The sequence below is a fragment of the Pygocentrus nattereri genome, chromosome 4 (genome assembly GCF_015220715.1).
Source record: "Pygocentrus nattereri isolate fPygNat1 chromosome 4, fPygNat1.pri, whole genome shotgun sequence".
Lineage (NCBI taxonomy): Eukaryota > Metazoa > Chordata > Actinopteri > Characiformes > Serrasalmidae > Pygocentrus > Pygocentrus nattereri.
The window spans coordinates 14,736,507-14,753,188 of NC_051214.1; the positions used below are offsets into that span (position 1 = coordinate 14,736,507).

The 16,682-nt window shown below is 40.6% G+C and overlaps 1 protein-coding gene across 1 annotated transcript in view; it reads left to right on the plus strand.

Moving 5' to 3' along the window:
• Positions 1 to 613: 613 nt before the first annotated feature.
• The window catches only part of usta (uronyl 2-sulfotransferase a), a 116,883-nt gene continuing 100,814 nt past the window's right edge, over positions 614 to 16,682 (plus strand). The window contains exon 1 of the mRNA XM_017712965.2: positions 614 to 1,255. Coding sequence (XP_017568454.1) covers positions 1,027 to 1,255 — 229 coding nt within the window. The 5' untranslated portion in view covers positions 614 to 1,026. The remainder of the gene's footprint in view (positions 1,256 to 16,682) is intronic.

Here is a 16,682-nt window from a genome sequence, read left to right on the forward strand (position 1 = left end):
TGATTGACTCTTTTTACTGAAGGGCGGGGTTTCGCCTAATCAGACGCCACGTTGAGCATTTTCCAACCTTCGTTAGAAGGTCTTTGCATACCTAAGGCGCAATGTTAGAGGGACCTTATGCGCCTGACAATATAGTTCAAATTTTAGCTGTAATAAAAAAAGGGGGATCTATCACTACCATTTTACAATTTCTTTGCTTTTTAAACAAGATATTTTGTCTAATTTGACATAAAAATGCTACATAAACAATATATGACTTGCTGAAAATACAAGCAATTGAGGTGTCTAATGTCAGAAGGGTTAGCAATGTTATTTTGCATTTTCCTGATGGGTTATCATGTCATCACAATGTAAAAGTGTTTATTTTCTGTGTCTTAAATTTTACTAAGGGGTCAAACTCTCCCACACACATCACCCGCGCTTAAATCAAACCTGTATACTGTAACGTGCTTTAATTATGATTAGTAGTGTTGTTGTTGTGATTCGAAGTGGATGTAAGCTTAGCGACGTTTCCATCTCCAGCTTTCTCGTTGGAAGGCAAAGATATTTTCCTAAAGACCTTACAGTCTTCGTCCACATGGTGGCACAGGTGAGTGAACGGGCTGCCCGAGCAGAGCCCGTCGTCCATCCTCCGTCTGAACTTTTCCTCCACAGCGTTGAGTAATCTGACACCAGCGCTGAGCCCGGAGAACAGACAGGATGGATTCCCCGCTCCAGTCGCAGACATAGCGAAGCGAGAGTGAGACGAGAAACAGGAGAGAAAGAGACAGAAAGAAAGAGTGGTAGGGGAAGAGAAAGAGTGAAAGGAAGGGAGAAGAAGAAAGGGGACAAGAAAGAAAAAGAGACAGCAAGATTGAGAGAAAGCAAAAAGCGGGAAAGAAAGTGTTGAGAGCTTAGTTTTGCCTGCTAGCCTTTTCTCGTTCAGCTGGACTGTTGGAAATGCTTGTGTAAATGCTGGGCTGTAGCTCGTCCCCGCGCGCTGCTGATGGCTGAGAGCCGCTGTGGACGCTTCCATGTGGTGAGAGGATGAAGAGCCTGGGCAGCTGCTGCAGCTCCAGAGCGGCCGCGGAGCCCCTCGAGGCGTGCCGGGAGCGCAGGGCCGGTAGAGGGGCAGTGTGGGCGGCGTGGCCGCGCGGTGCCCCGCGGGACCTGGCGTTCTGCATGGCCGCGCTGCTGCTCTTCTGCCTTGGCTCCCTCTTCATCCAGCTCAACGGAGGACCCCCTAAAGTCCTGCTGGAGCTCCGCAACTATCTCGGTAAGAGGCTCTCTGTCACTGTGCTCGCGGGGTTGGTGTGCTTTAACAAGTCGCAGCAAGTATTTTTCCTTTCCTTCCTCACCTTTACGCAACCCAAAAAAGTGATTCCTGAAGTTTCTGCGTAACCCAAGACGGGGATTCACAGTTTTTTCCCAGACCTTGCGAAAGCTCTGGTTAAAATCCTTGGCTGCAACAAATGGTCTTAGGAAATGAGCGAGTTTGTTATCAGCTGTGTGTGGCTGCTCCTCGTGGTCGACCTGAAGCCCAGGGCTGCTCGGCTGTGGTTAGTGAAACTGTGCAGGAAAGGCTCGACACGTCAGCGCAGCTGGATATTTGTGGACTGACAAGACTGACATATATCAGCCTGCAGAGTTTGATACTATCAACAGGTGCCAGTCTCTGACCTTGCTGTCTACGCGCGCACACACACACACACACACAAAGGCTGTGGCTTTAACTGTTGCTGTTTATGAATGTTTGACAGTTGTCCATGTGAGGTCCACTGTGCTGTCATGGTTACAGTAACAGCTGTAGTTCTCTGTCTGCAACTCTGTTCTGTTCTCCGGGGTTTTACAAGAGATGGTCAGAATTAGATTTCACTGTAGTGTGGATTCGCTATATTACAACATGTACTATAGGGGGATGTGTTAGTTATTCCTGGGCAGCTGCTAGAACATTTGGTGCAGTGTCTTGGGTGTTATTGGAGAGCCTATTAGGTATTACAGGGTGACTGTTTTTTTTTTTTTGTAATTTGGGGCAATTTGTTAGGTGTGAGACAGTTAAGTGTTGGGCCGTATGGGACAGTGTGTTTGGTGTTATGAGACAGAAGATAGGTTATTTGGGTCACTATATTATTTATTACTGAAGAGCCTGTTAGTTATTATTAATTGATTGCTATGTCATTTGGAGCCGTGTGTAAGGTACGGTCTGTGTTAAGTATTATTCGACAGTTGTTAGATCTAGCTCAAATAAAGAAACATTACTCACTGCTGCCCTCTAAAAGTCCACCTAATTCTCTGTGTTGCAATGTAAACGTTACTTTAAAAGAACAGTTAGATTCAGCTTAAATCTTTGTGATCAAATTATTGTGATGCGGTGATTATGTAATATTTGTGACAGGCCTACAGGTCAGAGTTAGGTACTATGGCACAGTGTGTTGACTTATACAGGTCAGTGTACTTATATCAGTATATTGTTATTTTTATGGTAATTAGCCATGATTAGTGTTGTTAGAAGAATTATTTATAACCGTTTACTGAGATGTGCTTAAATGAGTTTGTTTTTTTTTTTTCAACTGAGCCCCCTTGGACAAAACCACATGCCTCTGGTCTAAGGTTAAATCATATCAGTAAAAGTGTGAACGAAAGCCTTGTTTTTCTGTGTTTTGGTGTGGGATCTTCATTGTCTGTGTACGGCAGAATGGAGAGGAGAATGAGAGACACAAAAACACAGACTGAGAAATGAACTAAATATCGTTTATGGTTATTTTAATATGGAGGAAAATCACTGTGGTTGCGGTGAGATGTGTGTGCTCCATCCCCTGCTTCCTTCAAGAGCAACACATTTCATCCTTGTTCTTTCATAACTGTATCTTCCTCTGACACCCCCACCCACACGCACACCAGTTTGAACCATGTCTCACACACACACCAACCACATGTGTGTACTCGCTTGAAAGTGAGAGTGTAGGAGCAAGTGGTAGAGAGTCAGAGAGAGAGAGTTACAGAGACAGATTTGTACTCTAGTCTTAAATATCATGATAAACATCTGGATCAGTATCTTACTCTTCAGCCTGTAATCATTCAGGTCATCTTAGGTTTCCATGATCTGAACTTCAGGCACATATAGAGAACAAGAACTCTAATTGTAAGTGATTGGTTGTGAATTCAGTCGTGAATATGCATACAGAATTATTTTTTAATGAAGGCTGCATCCCCAATTCTTATACCGTCTGGTCTCTTTCAGTAGGATGTGGTCCTAACCATGTTTTGCTCACCTTTTTCACTTGTTTCAAGACACGTTGTCTTTGCTTGATTGTCAAGTTTCAGGATACCTTGCCTTGTTTTTGGCTCTGCAGTTGCTGTATTACTAAAGCTACTTGTTACTTCTTTGTGTTAACTTGTTATGTGCAGTGCATCAAACAACGTTCAGTTCAAACCACTAAACAAATGTGTTTTGAAACAGAAAGTTAACATAATTATTCATTGTCTCAGTTTATATTCACATTGAGGTAAAATCTAAATGACACATTGACAGTATTTATGTTTATACTGACAAAGAGTAATAACTTGTTTTTGGTTATTAGTCATAATTTTAGCCTACTCAATCAAAATCGCAGGAAAAGAAGTCATTTTTTCAACCTACTGAAATACAATTTGAGCCATAGTCATAGGATAAAAACATAGACAGTCTTCATACAAAAAGCATGTCAGTCAAGCGTGGTTATATTGTGCTGCTCATATGTGAATGATGAAGTTGCAACAGTGTTCATTTGCCTGCAAGTTCTTAGTAGATACCATAAATTAAACCGTAAATTAGCAACCCCTACAGGCACAAAGTGTTGGCAGACTGTTGGGAATCAGTGTGTCTTTTAGTTAATCTGGCCATTAGAGCATGCTTTGCAACACTTGGCTTCATGTTGCTGAGTCTTTTAAAATAAAGCTGTTGCCTAAAGACAGTGTTGTTAAAAGGACTCTTTTGGTCCAAAGATGCATTAAATTAGGGCTGGCCCTTTCAGGCTAATTTGATATTCAAATTTTTAAGACATTGTTTAAATATTATGGCCCCTACCCCAAAGTAAAAGAAGGCCACAAGCTATTGCGCACTGGACGCGTCAGAAAACAGTGACCAGAGACAGTGACGCCACTCAGCATCTTGCTAGTACTGTACTATTTTATACACAGGCCGCAAATTCATAGAGGATGACACAATTTACACCGCAAAAGTTGTTGGTCTAAAGTCTGTAAGATAAACAAACTATAATTGTCTGTCTTTACCTCATTTGAAAGCTTTATTCCATGAAATCTATGACTAAAGTGTGAAATGAGTTTGAAGTTTATCAGTACTTTTCTGCAGGGGTTACTATGTGCTGTAGCTGCACTTTGTACTATATTCTAGTGTTTGGTGGCTTTTATGCAGCTTCTTTTAAGTGGCGTTTCTATGCTTCCTGCTTTGGCGTAAACAGATAGGAAACTCTGACCAAGACATATTGCAGGCTCTTCACAGCCTTTTGGTGATCTAGGCTGCCGAAGTATTTTGTGATATGCATGCACTCAGAGTGGTCTAGCTGATGGATGAGTTAAATGCAGGCAGAGATGTAAAGCACACACAGGATGCAGCACTCTGGCCAAGCTGTTCATTCTTAGAGCAAGACGAGGGCAAAAAAAGGACAGGGAAATTGCTATTGAATCAGTTATGGGCACGGATAGCAAGTTAGGTGATTCTGCCAGGTTGACACTGAATAATGGTGCATTCACAGTGACAGAAAACACATGTATTTTGATCGGACGTAATCACATGGCCACCAATCGGTTATGTATCCGATCAAGAACCACATATGAAAATGGCTCAGATCTCATTTAAAGAGATTAGAGTTATTTGTCCACACAGCTCTGAAAATATCAGATCTGCGTCACATTAAGGCCAAAAATAAGATGTGTGCCACTTCAGCCTGGCAAAGTGAACCTAGCCTTAGAGCTAATGGGTGAGTTTCAGCTGTTCTTGGACTAGCCTCTTTTTGTCAACATAGGCACATCACATTTGAGCACATGCCTATTATGCTTCAAATCTGTTTTCTGATACTTACTATGAGTGTAAATGCAGGGTTAGGTAGTGTTGTGTGTATATGTATATGTGTTTATACACAGTTGTATACATGTGTGTATGTTTGGTTTATTTTCAGGTGACTGCTTTGAAGAATTTTGAAGAGACAGAGAATAACCGTCATTTTTTCCCAAGAGTTACAGTGCAAAGTTGGACTTGGACCATAATATAATGAAAAGTATTAGTATTATTTATTAATATGTATTGTATATAATGAATATACAATGAACTACAACCAAACTTTTATTTTTTTCACTTTCCTTCATTTTATTTTTATAATCTGAAAAATCTTAACCCTTAATCTTAATCCTGTCACTCTTGGTCTTGCTTTAACTCAGACTCAACTATTACAAAGTCTTGGCTTTGGACTTGGTGTGTAGAGGTCTTGACTTGGACTCCCCTCTAGTGGTCTTGACTACACCACTACATTACTGAATAACATTAAATGTTTGTTGCTCTGTGGTTCTGAAGTAATCATAAAAGTACTGAATGTTGATTCTCAGCCCCAATCACAAACACATGTCTGTCTGTCTGCTTCTCTCTCTGTCTCTCTCTCTCTCTCTCTCTCTGTTGAGTGGTAGTACTATGAGCAGGCTGGATGGAGTGGCATGTGTGGAATGTTTTGGTTTCAGAGAGAGGCAAGAATCTCAAGTGATGCTCTAAAAACTTCACTGAGTGCAGGGTTATACAGTGTATGTATGTGTTTGTGTGTTTTTTAGCCACCTCTCTGGGGGTGTGTGTGTGTGTGGGGGGGGGTGTGTGGGGGGGTGTGTGGGGGTGTGTGTGTGTGTGTGTGTGTGTGTGTGTGTGTGTGTGTGTGTGTGTGTGTGTGTGTGTGTGTGTCTACCTCTTGAAGCCTGTGATTAATCATGCTAGTTAAGGGAGTTATGACTTGGAGACCCACAAAGATATTTCCTATCCTCAGAGAAGTCTGTTTTACACACACACACACACACACACACACACACACACACACACACACACACACACACACACACACACACACACACACACACACCTTCTCCTACAAAGTATTTTATGTTGAACAAACCTGACACCTGAAGCAAGATATCCTTGGTGCATATTCAATGATGAGGGAATAGGCAAGAACAGCAGCCAGCAGTTCTATTTTCCACACACACCCTGAGGTCAGCCTCATCATAACTCCATCATAGAGGTCGAGTCCAGTCTCTGAAGACTTTAACCATATATTCCTCCAAAGAACATTTAGAGGCTTGTTTTTCATTGGTGTTTCACTACATTTAAACTGAAAGTCCACTTACCTTGTTTGTGGACATTTTACAGGACAGATATTTTATAGAACTGAACTGTCTGGTTTTAGTATTGTTCCTTTAAGACTAATATGTAAATATCTGTTTTGAATGCCTGCCTGCATAGTGGCTTGTTAAAAAAAAAGCTGTAATTCAGGGGCACTGGAAAGAATAAAGTTCAGGCACTCCTATTAGATGTGTGGATTTGGATTCTGTGGATGGCTGCCTGATACCATTGCCTGATGACAGTCAGGAACAGCACAGCATTTAATTATTATTCCCACATGCCATAGATGTAATTTACAGACAACATTTAGGCAAATAAATAAATTATTACTCATAATTCAATGAAAAATCAGAATATTAGTTTTTTGCAGCCCTAATTTAAAGGTAAACCTGTCTGTTCCCACACACCAAATGGAAATCCTGCTCGCAAGAGTAAAGATCAGCCACACATGACGGTCACACTAGAGTGATTATGCACGTGCGTGAGTGTGTTATGGAGAAAGCGAGGCTGATGTATGCACTGAGATCATTTCTCTCACTCATACAGACACAATGTCCACAGCACATACACACTTTGGACGTCTCAGCTCCTTTGCTTTCTCTGTCTCTCTCTCTGTGGGTCAAATCCCTAAAGAGCAGTGAGTGTGAACCATGCTTCATAACACACACCCCTCATATAATCGTGCACACAGCCATGCTTCAGCTCTGTGCAGTGCTGCAGATTGTGTGTGTGTGTGTGTGTGTGTGTGTGTGTGTGTGTGTGTGTGTGTGTGTGTGTGTGTGTGTGTGTGTGTGTGTGCGATTTCTATGGCTCTCTGCCTGGACTCTTTGCATTAGTCTTACAAAGAATCGGAAAAGTCAGGAACTGAGTTTTTTTCCGTTAAGTCCTCACCTCCTGCACAGACTGACAGCTTTACGGGAACCCTCACGCCTCCAGAAGGGCTCCGATCAGGAGTAGGTGGGAGGTTTTCAATAAAGCAGGCAGGAAACTGGTGTGCGGAGCTGTCAATCAGATTTTAAAGGCTTTCATTGTGAATGGTGTTTGATGTTGGTAGGCACTCGGTTGCCAAATTGTTGATTTGTTTATGGGGCTTGAAAAAGCCACAATACTGAATGGGATCTTATGCGGGTGGAAAACTGCAGAATTTTATAGGCACTGAAATGACTTGCAGCCAGATAGTGCTGATTCAGGATTTTGACTCTCAGACTGTCTATGACAAGTTTCAGGCTGTCATTACTAATTATATTAGTAGCTTACGGAGTATTTTTACAATTAATGAGAGATCAGCTTTTAGAAAGGCCAAACAATACAAACAATACACGATGCCTCTTAAAACTTCCTTAAGTAGAATAATTTGAAAAATATTTTTTTATATATATAAGCAACCAAATATCTTTCCAGATGTAAACTTTTAGCATCTGGTGTTACAGAACAGTTCAGCCAGGGCTGAATATTCATTAAATTGATAGAAAAATATTTGAAAATCAAAACACAGTTTGAAAAACTAGGACTTACCTGTGTTTTTAAAGCACACGTTCAGTGCACTAATGTATAAAGACACGTTTGCTCTCTTCTCTATCACTGATGTTCAGATAATCTCAGTATCCTGATCAGGGTGACAAGATTAGGCAAGATAACTAGGAATAGCATTTTATATGAAATGATATGATGGTAATTGTTTATCAGTGGTGTTTTTCCATTACTTTGTAGGATTTCAAGAATCATTAATATATTGTAATAATAATAAATATAGTTAAGGTTAATTTCTTTTTAAAATTCAATCATTAAAGTGAAACACATATCTTAGCGTTCCTTATTTTATGGAATATTTTGATATTCTAACCTATATTCAATAGAATGTTGCAGCCCTTAATTAAGCCATAAGTGGTATCAATGCAAGTGTTACAACTTACCCCATAGACTAATTGTAACAGACTTTTGTAATACTTGTAACAAAATAGTAAACAGTTTACTCAGTAGAGTTTTATGTTGAAGCTTGAGTTATTTTTCACTACAAAGTAAAAGAGGAAATATGTGTACTGTGTTAAAACTGACCATGTGGAGGCTGCACTTTATCCTGGCCAGCTCTCTCTGACTTAAACCGACTTATACAATTCAGTAGTCAAAATATGCTTATGATGAAAGCTGTTTCTTCATGGTGAATCTTGAGAAATGTCTGTCCAATTGATGTCAAAATTTGGAGATGACTTTGCTATGGAAATACAAGACGATACCTAAACACACATTTTCCTATTTAAATACATACATTTTACCCTGTGTTACTTTTTGCCTATTTCTCCACTGCTAAGAAATAACTAGGAAGTGTTTAGAAACATTCCTTTAAAAATAGTCAATGTGGCATATAAAATGCGTCTAAGTGGCTGTACAAATCAGGCTGTTTCTTACTGTAAAGAGAGACCAGTTGGACATTTTCAAAATACTACACACTACACAAAAAGACATATTTTAATGTTTTTTTTAATGGAGCTAACATAATTACCGGTAACTGATAAACTGAGGTTTGCTGAGACTGCATTAATTTGGAAGTGAAACAGGAAGCAGTTCAGCACTTCACAGCACCTTATTTTAGCTCCATTATCTGATAAAGTGTGAAGTGTTGCTCTACGCACATGCAGTATCAACATGTTGTATCTGCTTGCCATTTGCTTGTACTCACACACATGCACATTTACATGAGTATGTTTTGATAAGGCAACGTACTGGATGGTTTGTTTACCCTTTTTTTTTTCTTCATGTCCCTTGTCTCATCCAAGCTGTATAGGCACCGAACTAAAAATGGGATTCAAATGAGTGGCTCGAGCGCACTGCCAAGCGATCAGGTGTGAAAACGTGTGCACGCGTGTGTGTGTTTGTTCATGGATGCACAACAGCCTGAGGACTAGACGGCTTATGCTCATACTGTTTTCCTCTACTGAATTTATGCATGCTTTGCTGTTACTGAAATGGACTTTTTCTCCACTTTATGTGAACTAGGCCACTGTAACATCTTCCAGTGATGGAAACGTAAAACTTATTGTTTTTTTTTTATTGCAAACAAACATAGCAAAACACTAAACACACACACACACACACACACACACACACACACACACATTTTCTAAGCCGCTTCTCCATCAGGGTCACGGGAAACACTAAACAAAGGTTGTTGAAAGATTAAGAGACCCCTTTCAGTCCCACAACAGGGAAATTTCACCCATCCATGAAGTGAAGCACCACATACACACTAGTGAGCACACCCATTAGGAGGCAGTGAGCACTTGCCCGGAGCAGTGGACAGCCTTATCCACAGCGCCCGGGGAGCAGTTGGGGGTTAGGTGTTTTGATCAGGGACACCTCAGTCACGTGCTGTTGTCCCTAGGGATCAAACCGGTTGCCTTCCAGTTATACGGCCGGTTCCCTAACCTCCAGCCTGTGACTGCCCTATAAAGTTTGCTTTAAGTTTACTTTATTTAAATGAATGAAATATATTGCGTCAACATAATTACTATATGTAAGTATTTGATTTACTTACTTGATTTGATATATTTAATTAGTGTGGAACTAAAATACATACTTGAATCATATATATTCAACCACTTTTTTCAATCTAGCATTCTCTCACTCAAACACCTGAATCTGAACACCCGAAAAAAATTGAGTGACGTGAAGTCCTATATTAATACCACATTCAGGGCTGTACTTTGTGACAATATGGTCACACGTACTAAGATTAATGCAGAATCACAGTCTCTCGTGCATTAGACTTTCGAGTGAGCTTGTACATGTCCATTCAATAATACTTTGTTTTGTCTGAGTTGAAACTGCTCAAGGAAGTTGTATTCATTATTCATAGTGGGTTATTCCTAAGCTGTTGTAACTGTGTTGTGTCTGCGACATCAAACATGCTCTACCTAGTCATGCGAGCTGTGACACAGGTTAAGTTTTTCTGATGGTTTAAGGGAATTGTAATACAAGGTAATACAAACACTAGGTGACGTATCCAGTTGTTTCTAAACAAAGGCTGTTGTGATGAGCAAAATGTTTAAAAGCTGATTAGTTTGTGATTGTAATGTCTTTTAAAGCCAGCAGCATTTTGGGATTTTACAGTTTGCTTCCTTAAAGTGACTTCTCCAAGTGCAGGAACTGAAGCATCCCCTTCTGTGCTCACTGGCTTTGTTATTTTTAGCTTAAGTAGTCTTAAAAAAGTCTTTACTTTTTTATCTTTAATCTTCCTCTTTCTCAAAGATATAGAAAAAAACACTACTTGAGCATTAATAGCGCTCACTTAAGGAGAATGTGAATTATTTTGTAAAAAACTAATTATTCATACATTTCTTAGTATGAACATTAAAATGCAAACATTTTACCTTCTGCTTTATTTTTTATAGTTAATTAACAGTTTGTTAAGTAACAATTCATATGCAACTTTTGTAGCGCCAGAGCTACAAAATTGTACATACTCTCTGAGATGAGTTTCATGGCCAAATTAAAAATGACTTTATACCACCACAGCTACCACCAAACTTAACATAAACTGCTTTTATTATATACTTTTATTTGACAAGTTTAGGCTTCAACTCACATGCTGTCACTATGTTCCATGACCACACTATTTTTTTGTTTAACTGTATATTCTACAACATTACCCAAATAAGAGGGCTCTGTCACCAGAAAAGGTTTAGTGTGAACCCATATTGACACTATTGACTGATGTCTTGAACTAGCCATTTGCATTTGCTCTGTGCACTGCAGTCATGGCAAGTGTGTAATTCAGGCTGAACCATTCACAATGTTCCTCATGCCCAAAACCCCAAAATTACAAAATTGGTTCAGTTACTGAACGCAATTAATTATGAAATGCCAGAGTCATTAAAAGATTAATCCCTAAGGAAAACCAGGAAACAGACTATTCAGAATAGCAGGAGCTCATTTCAAGTAATGATTCCAGCATTCAAAGTGTTTTTCTTTCCTCTGGGGGAAAGAACTTATATTGCAGAGCAGTCAGTTGGAGGCACTTTTGAAAATGAGTCTTTATTTATGTGAAAATACAAATTTCAACTGTCTTGCTAGACTAAGAGTAGTCGAGAGATATGTCATTAACTTTATTTTGAAACCTTCTCTACCACATACCGCAGTGTTATTCTTCTCCAATATCCTCCGCTCACCAGAGTGAATAACTGCTGCGCATTTTTGGCTGAAATGTGTTGGTAAAGGGTGATGGAGTTATGAGAGGTGTGGTATTTCACGTCTCCCTTGCCTCCGAGTCAAAGACCAACTTCTTGCAAAAACTATTAAACACATTTGAAACTACCAACATCTCACCCAAACCACATGTAGGTGCTGACCAGCCCAAGGTCCAATGAAATCATGCCCAGGCTAATGATCTTATAAACAAAGCTTTGTGTAAACAGACCTCTGCTTTAAAAGTGGAAATTGGACTGTGTGTTTGCACATGTAGGTAGTAGGTAGCTGGCATGAGGTGCATATTGTGGGTGGCACTGTCAGCTGTGCTCGGGGTGGGTTGCATTTGGCTCCTTCCAGCAGCACTGCACTCCAGCAACAACCATTCGACCCTTAAGGGGGCCATATTCTATATTTTTCTTGTATTTTTTCCTGAAGTCCACTAATAACATATGTGTGGGTTTAGGTACAAAAAAAAACAGCTCATAATTAATATTTACATGCCCCTTTCTTTATCGTTTAGAAATTAACAGCTGGTTTTTTACTGTACTTTATAAACTGATGTGTGTAAATGACCTCTGTCCTGTTTGGCTTTCCTTATTCAAAAAGTAGCCCAAGTTCGGTTCCTTCCACTTACTAACAAGGGCTGAACGTTTTTCTCTGTAAGTTTGTTTCGTTGACTTGGTTGGTTGTTCATGACATCTTTAAGGGTCTCACGAAGCACAGTCAACTTTAACTTAAGTTTCAACTTCACTAGGAGTACATCAGAACGAGAATTAGGTGCTTCTTTCATGATAATTAACTGCATTTTCCATCCATCCATCCATCCATTTTCTAAGCCGCTTCTCCGTCAGGGTCTCGGGGGGAGTGCTGGAGCCTATCCCAGCAGTCTTTGGGTGGAAGGCAGGATACACCCTGGACAGGTCGTAACTGCATTTTGTATAAAGAAATTTTTGTTGAATGAAACGCAGCCTAACGTAATAGTAACTTAGTTGCATTTATCAATATATTATTAGACCAAGTTATCAAACTCCTATGGCCTTATTGGGGCTAGACTGTAATTCATATGCATAGCTGAAACAGCAATCGACATAAAGTCGAGAGCTTGCAGCTTTGAGGATTTTTTGTCATGGGACGAGCTACATATGCTAACAAACACAGATGCTCACCACATTTATAGGCTATAGCTTAAGATTACTCTCAAAAGACGCAGTATGATGTTTAAAAAAAAGAGTAAGTTGTTGTCTTACTTTAGCACTGTGTCATACTAGTGCTGTGAACTATATTTAGGAGGGTTTGATCTTCGCTATATCCTTTTATTAATGGCTCTGGCAGTACCAGTTGAAGTTAAGCGGCATCCAGCGACACCAGTGGCAGGTGTCAAGAGTTGGGATTGTCCATCCATCCATCATCTTCCGCTTCTCCGGGGTTCGGGTCGAGGGGGCAGCATCCTGAGCAATGAGGCCCAGACCTCCCTTTCCCCAGCCACTTCCACTAGCTCCCTGGGAGGGAGGCATCCTAACAAGATGCCCGAACCACCTCAACTGGCTCCTCTCAACGTGGAGAAGCAGCGAGTCCCTCCCGGATGACTGAACTTCTCACCCTATCTCTAAGGGAGAGTCCAGCCACCCTGCGGAGGAAACTCATTTCGGCCGCTTGTATTCGCGATCTCGTTCTTTCGGTCATTAGAGTTGGGATTGTTTAGGTCTCAAATGCTAAATCAACAACAAACTGATGAAGATACACTGATAGTAGTAGATATTGCCCATCTTTGAATACTCTTTCAACACGCATTGAGCAATTTCCCAACCTTAACAAATGCATTACTGGAAGCATCTTCTCAAAAACGTGTTTCAGGCTGGAGGTGGCACCATAAATATTTTTTCTCTCAGCACTTCCGGACTAAAAGATGATGATTGCCAAACTCCTTTCCTGCCATGCTGTGTTGATGTTGTTTTGAAGTGATAATGCCCACTGGGAAGGTAAAACAATACAAAAGCATGTTCTTGGAAGTCATGGCTTGAGGCAGGGGTGGTGGAGAAGGCCTGGGAGTTTCCTTCACAGATGCAGTAATTACTCATTAAAATGGCTAGTTAAAGAGGGGGAAAGGGTCGGGGAGTGGGGGTGCCCGGTGGCCATGACTGTACCTTGTTGTGGTGCGTGTACTTTCATTACAGGCATGCAAACCACAGCCCATCTCTGCTACTCTCTTTTACTGCTCATGAAAAAGCAGAAATATTCGCTTCAAAATAGCAACCTTCAATATACACTCCTCTGATAGGGCAGCCATGCCCTTTGGTGCACAACCGCTGCACGTTGGTTTGAGGGAGTGTGTATGTGTGTGCAAGCATGGCACAGCACTTTCATGTTTTATATAGGCCAAGCTGTGTGAGATGTGCCCACCAGCCGCTGTTTTCCTCAATGTCTCGGTGCCAGCTCACATTAACGATCATTTAATCCTGCCGTAGCAGCCTGGGCCACGAGCTTCTGCTGAACACTTCACCAGGGATGTAAACCATAGTTGTAAAACATCCGGAGACAAGATTCAGGTTTTGCAGTCATACCTTCTGTTGAAGACATTTTTCAGTACTAGTGAATGACTGCACTTATACTTTTCAAATAGGTTTGAGTAGGTTGATTTTTTTTTTTGAGATCCAAAAATGCAGAATTATGGCATTCATGTTGAAAACTGAGCTGTATTTTCTGAATGTTCTCTTGAGCGACAAGCAATTGTACAACATGAATGAACAAGCAACCAAAAGATAAGTGTCTTTCATTATATTTCAGAAATTCAAGTGTATACAGAAAAAAAATGACCAAATTTACCTCAGGGTACTTTCCTCCCTCTCTAAATCTTCTGTTGGATCAGTTGTACTGTGTTTCTCAGACTTGTAAAAAGAGAAGTTTTATGAATCAATAAACGATCCGTTCCAATTTTGAAGAAACTCTGAGTCATTGTTTATCTGAATTTAAGGAACGCTTCTGAGCTTATCTGAGAGAGCAAGGCATAAATGTACTGCACTTTTCTCTGTCTCATTTCCACTGTCTGCTTAACTGCTTCCAAATTTGTCAAGTTCTCAGGACCAGATACTCAGACTCAGATGTTAAATTTGTCTGTCTCATTCTATCACTCTGGCACTGTTTGATAATATAATGCTTGCCATGTCTGATAGACAGAATATAATTTAGTGAGAGTTAATAATAGATTTAAAGTCACACATGAATGGAGATCAGTGTTTACTGGACAGCAGACTTTTACGATTTCCTTTTGGACTTCACTGGGAGTCTGTGAGGCGATAAGGCATACGCTTTTTGCATATGAAAATCATCTTTGTTTATTGGCCGTAGGCTTTTACAAATGTACTTTTTGTCCTGTTTTTATATATATCTCCATGTATTTAGTAACTCTGGTGCTGGAGTACCCCTGGAGCACCTGTGGGGCAGGGGTGGGCTATATATATGAATATGTAAATGTAGTGAAATTTATCTGAGTGTTTGAGTCTCTAGTGAGGACAACACTGAAACTAAGGAACTTACAGCTCCACATTTGTGTTGAATCCTGGTTGTGGATGAGGAAAGGATCACAGGCACTGCTGGCATCGTGATCCCTCCCAGACACACCTGTGTGGCACAGGGGGTGATGTTCGCTGTTGTTACTCTAACACCTGTGTTCCAATTAAAGGATAAAATAAAAACAACAGTGAATGAGCAGCTGGGCTTCAGCCAGACTGTTAACACATTGTTGCCACCTACTGGAAAGATGATCTGCATTAAAAAACATTTAAAAGTATGTAATGCAATATTATTGAGAAGGGGAAGGTGTCTTGAAGTGTCATGATGTTATACTCCAGGATCAGGGGTAGTTTATTTAATGCACTATCCTTGTGTTTAGGAATGGAGGAAAAATAACTAATCACAATTTCAGGCATATATTTATAAAGTTTGTGTAATGAAACTCCAGAGGGTCTGCCTCTACTATTTTGGGGCCTCAATGTGGCTCTAATTTGGGCCAAGCATTCAAAAGCCCGCTTTGCTATATCAAGACATTGAGCTATATCACAAGCTCTCTTGTCCATAGTCTTGGCAGTTATGGAGTGCTGTTATGGAGACAAACCATTTCAACTCCTGCAACAAACCCAGCCCCCAGGTGATCACTACATGCATCTCATATTGCCCAGGCTGAAGGTGATGGAAGCTGTGGAGGGCCCTGGGTTTTTACAAGAGGCCTGCTGTGGTCTGGAGTGGCTGCTCTGTATGGAGGCTAGTGTTAAATCCAAGGTGATAGTAGTGAAGCTAAGTGTTCTCCTTTGTGGTTAAAGGCTGACATAGTTATAAGCTACAGTACTGCTGCCAGTGAGAAATGCAGTGGCTCCCAACTGCAAACACAGCACTCTACCAGGACGAATGATTTACATGCACTAGAGCTCCTTGAAAGCATAAGACACAAACATTTCTGCAAGAGGTGAAAGCAGTTAGAACTCAAAGACTCCTCCTCTTCACTTTTCATTCTTGCTTAGTAATAACACATTTCTTACATGAATAGGTTTATATTAGCAGCTTAAAAGTAGTCCCAGCCCAGTCTGTGGCAGATCTAGACATATTGTGACATGGAGGAAGAGACATGGAGCTCTCTGGAGGACTAGACAGCTAGGGGAAACCAGCAGGGGGTAAACATAAATTCATTGGTCTCCTGCTGATGGTAAACATTCACAAACACAGTGCCATACAACACCTGTACACATGAGCAAGCAGGGCAGCACAAACTTTTGTCAACAGCAACATTAAACTTTGCTTTAACTGTTGGCTGCAGGGGCTGGTGGGAGAATGCAAATGAGCTGGTGACCACTCGTCTCAGGCTCACCACAATATTTTGATGCATTATTCCTGATCTAGTTCTGATCTGTTGTTTGTTTTGCGCTCTGTTTATGCCACTATTGTTAAACGGAACGTATAATATCTGCGCTGTGAGTGTTTTAGCTGTTTTCAAATTCACAGCTCTTTATCTAAACATGTGGCTATTATGCTTTGAGTCTTATGTTATACCATTTGTCATAAGGAACATACCACCAAAAGTGCTTACGCAACATACTCCCGGAGTCTATGTACACAGAAAATTAAGTTGTTTACTCACAAGTCATGCCTGGCT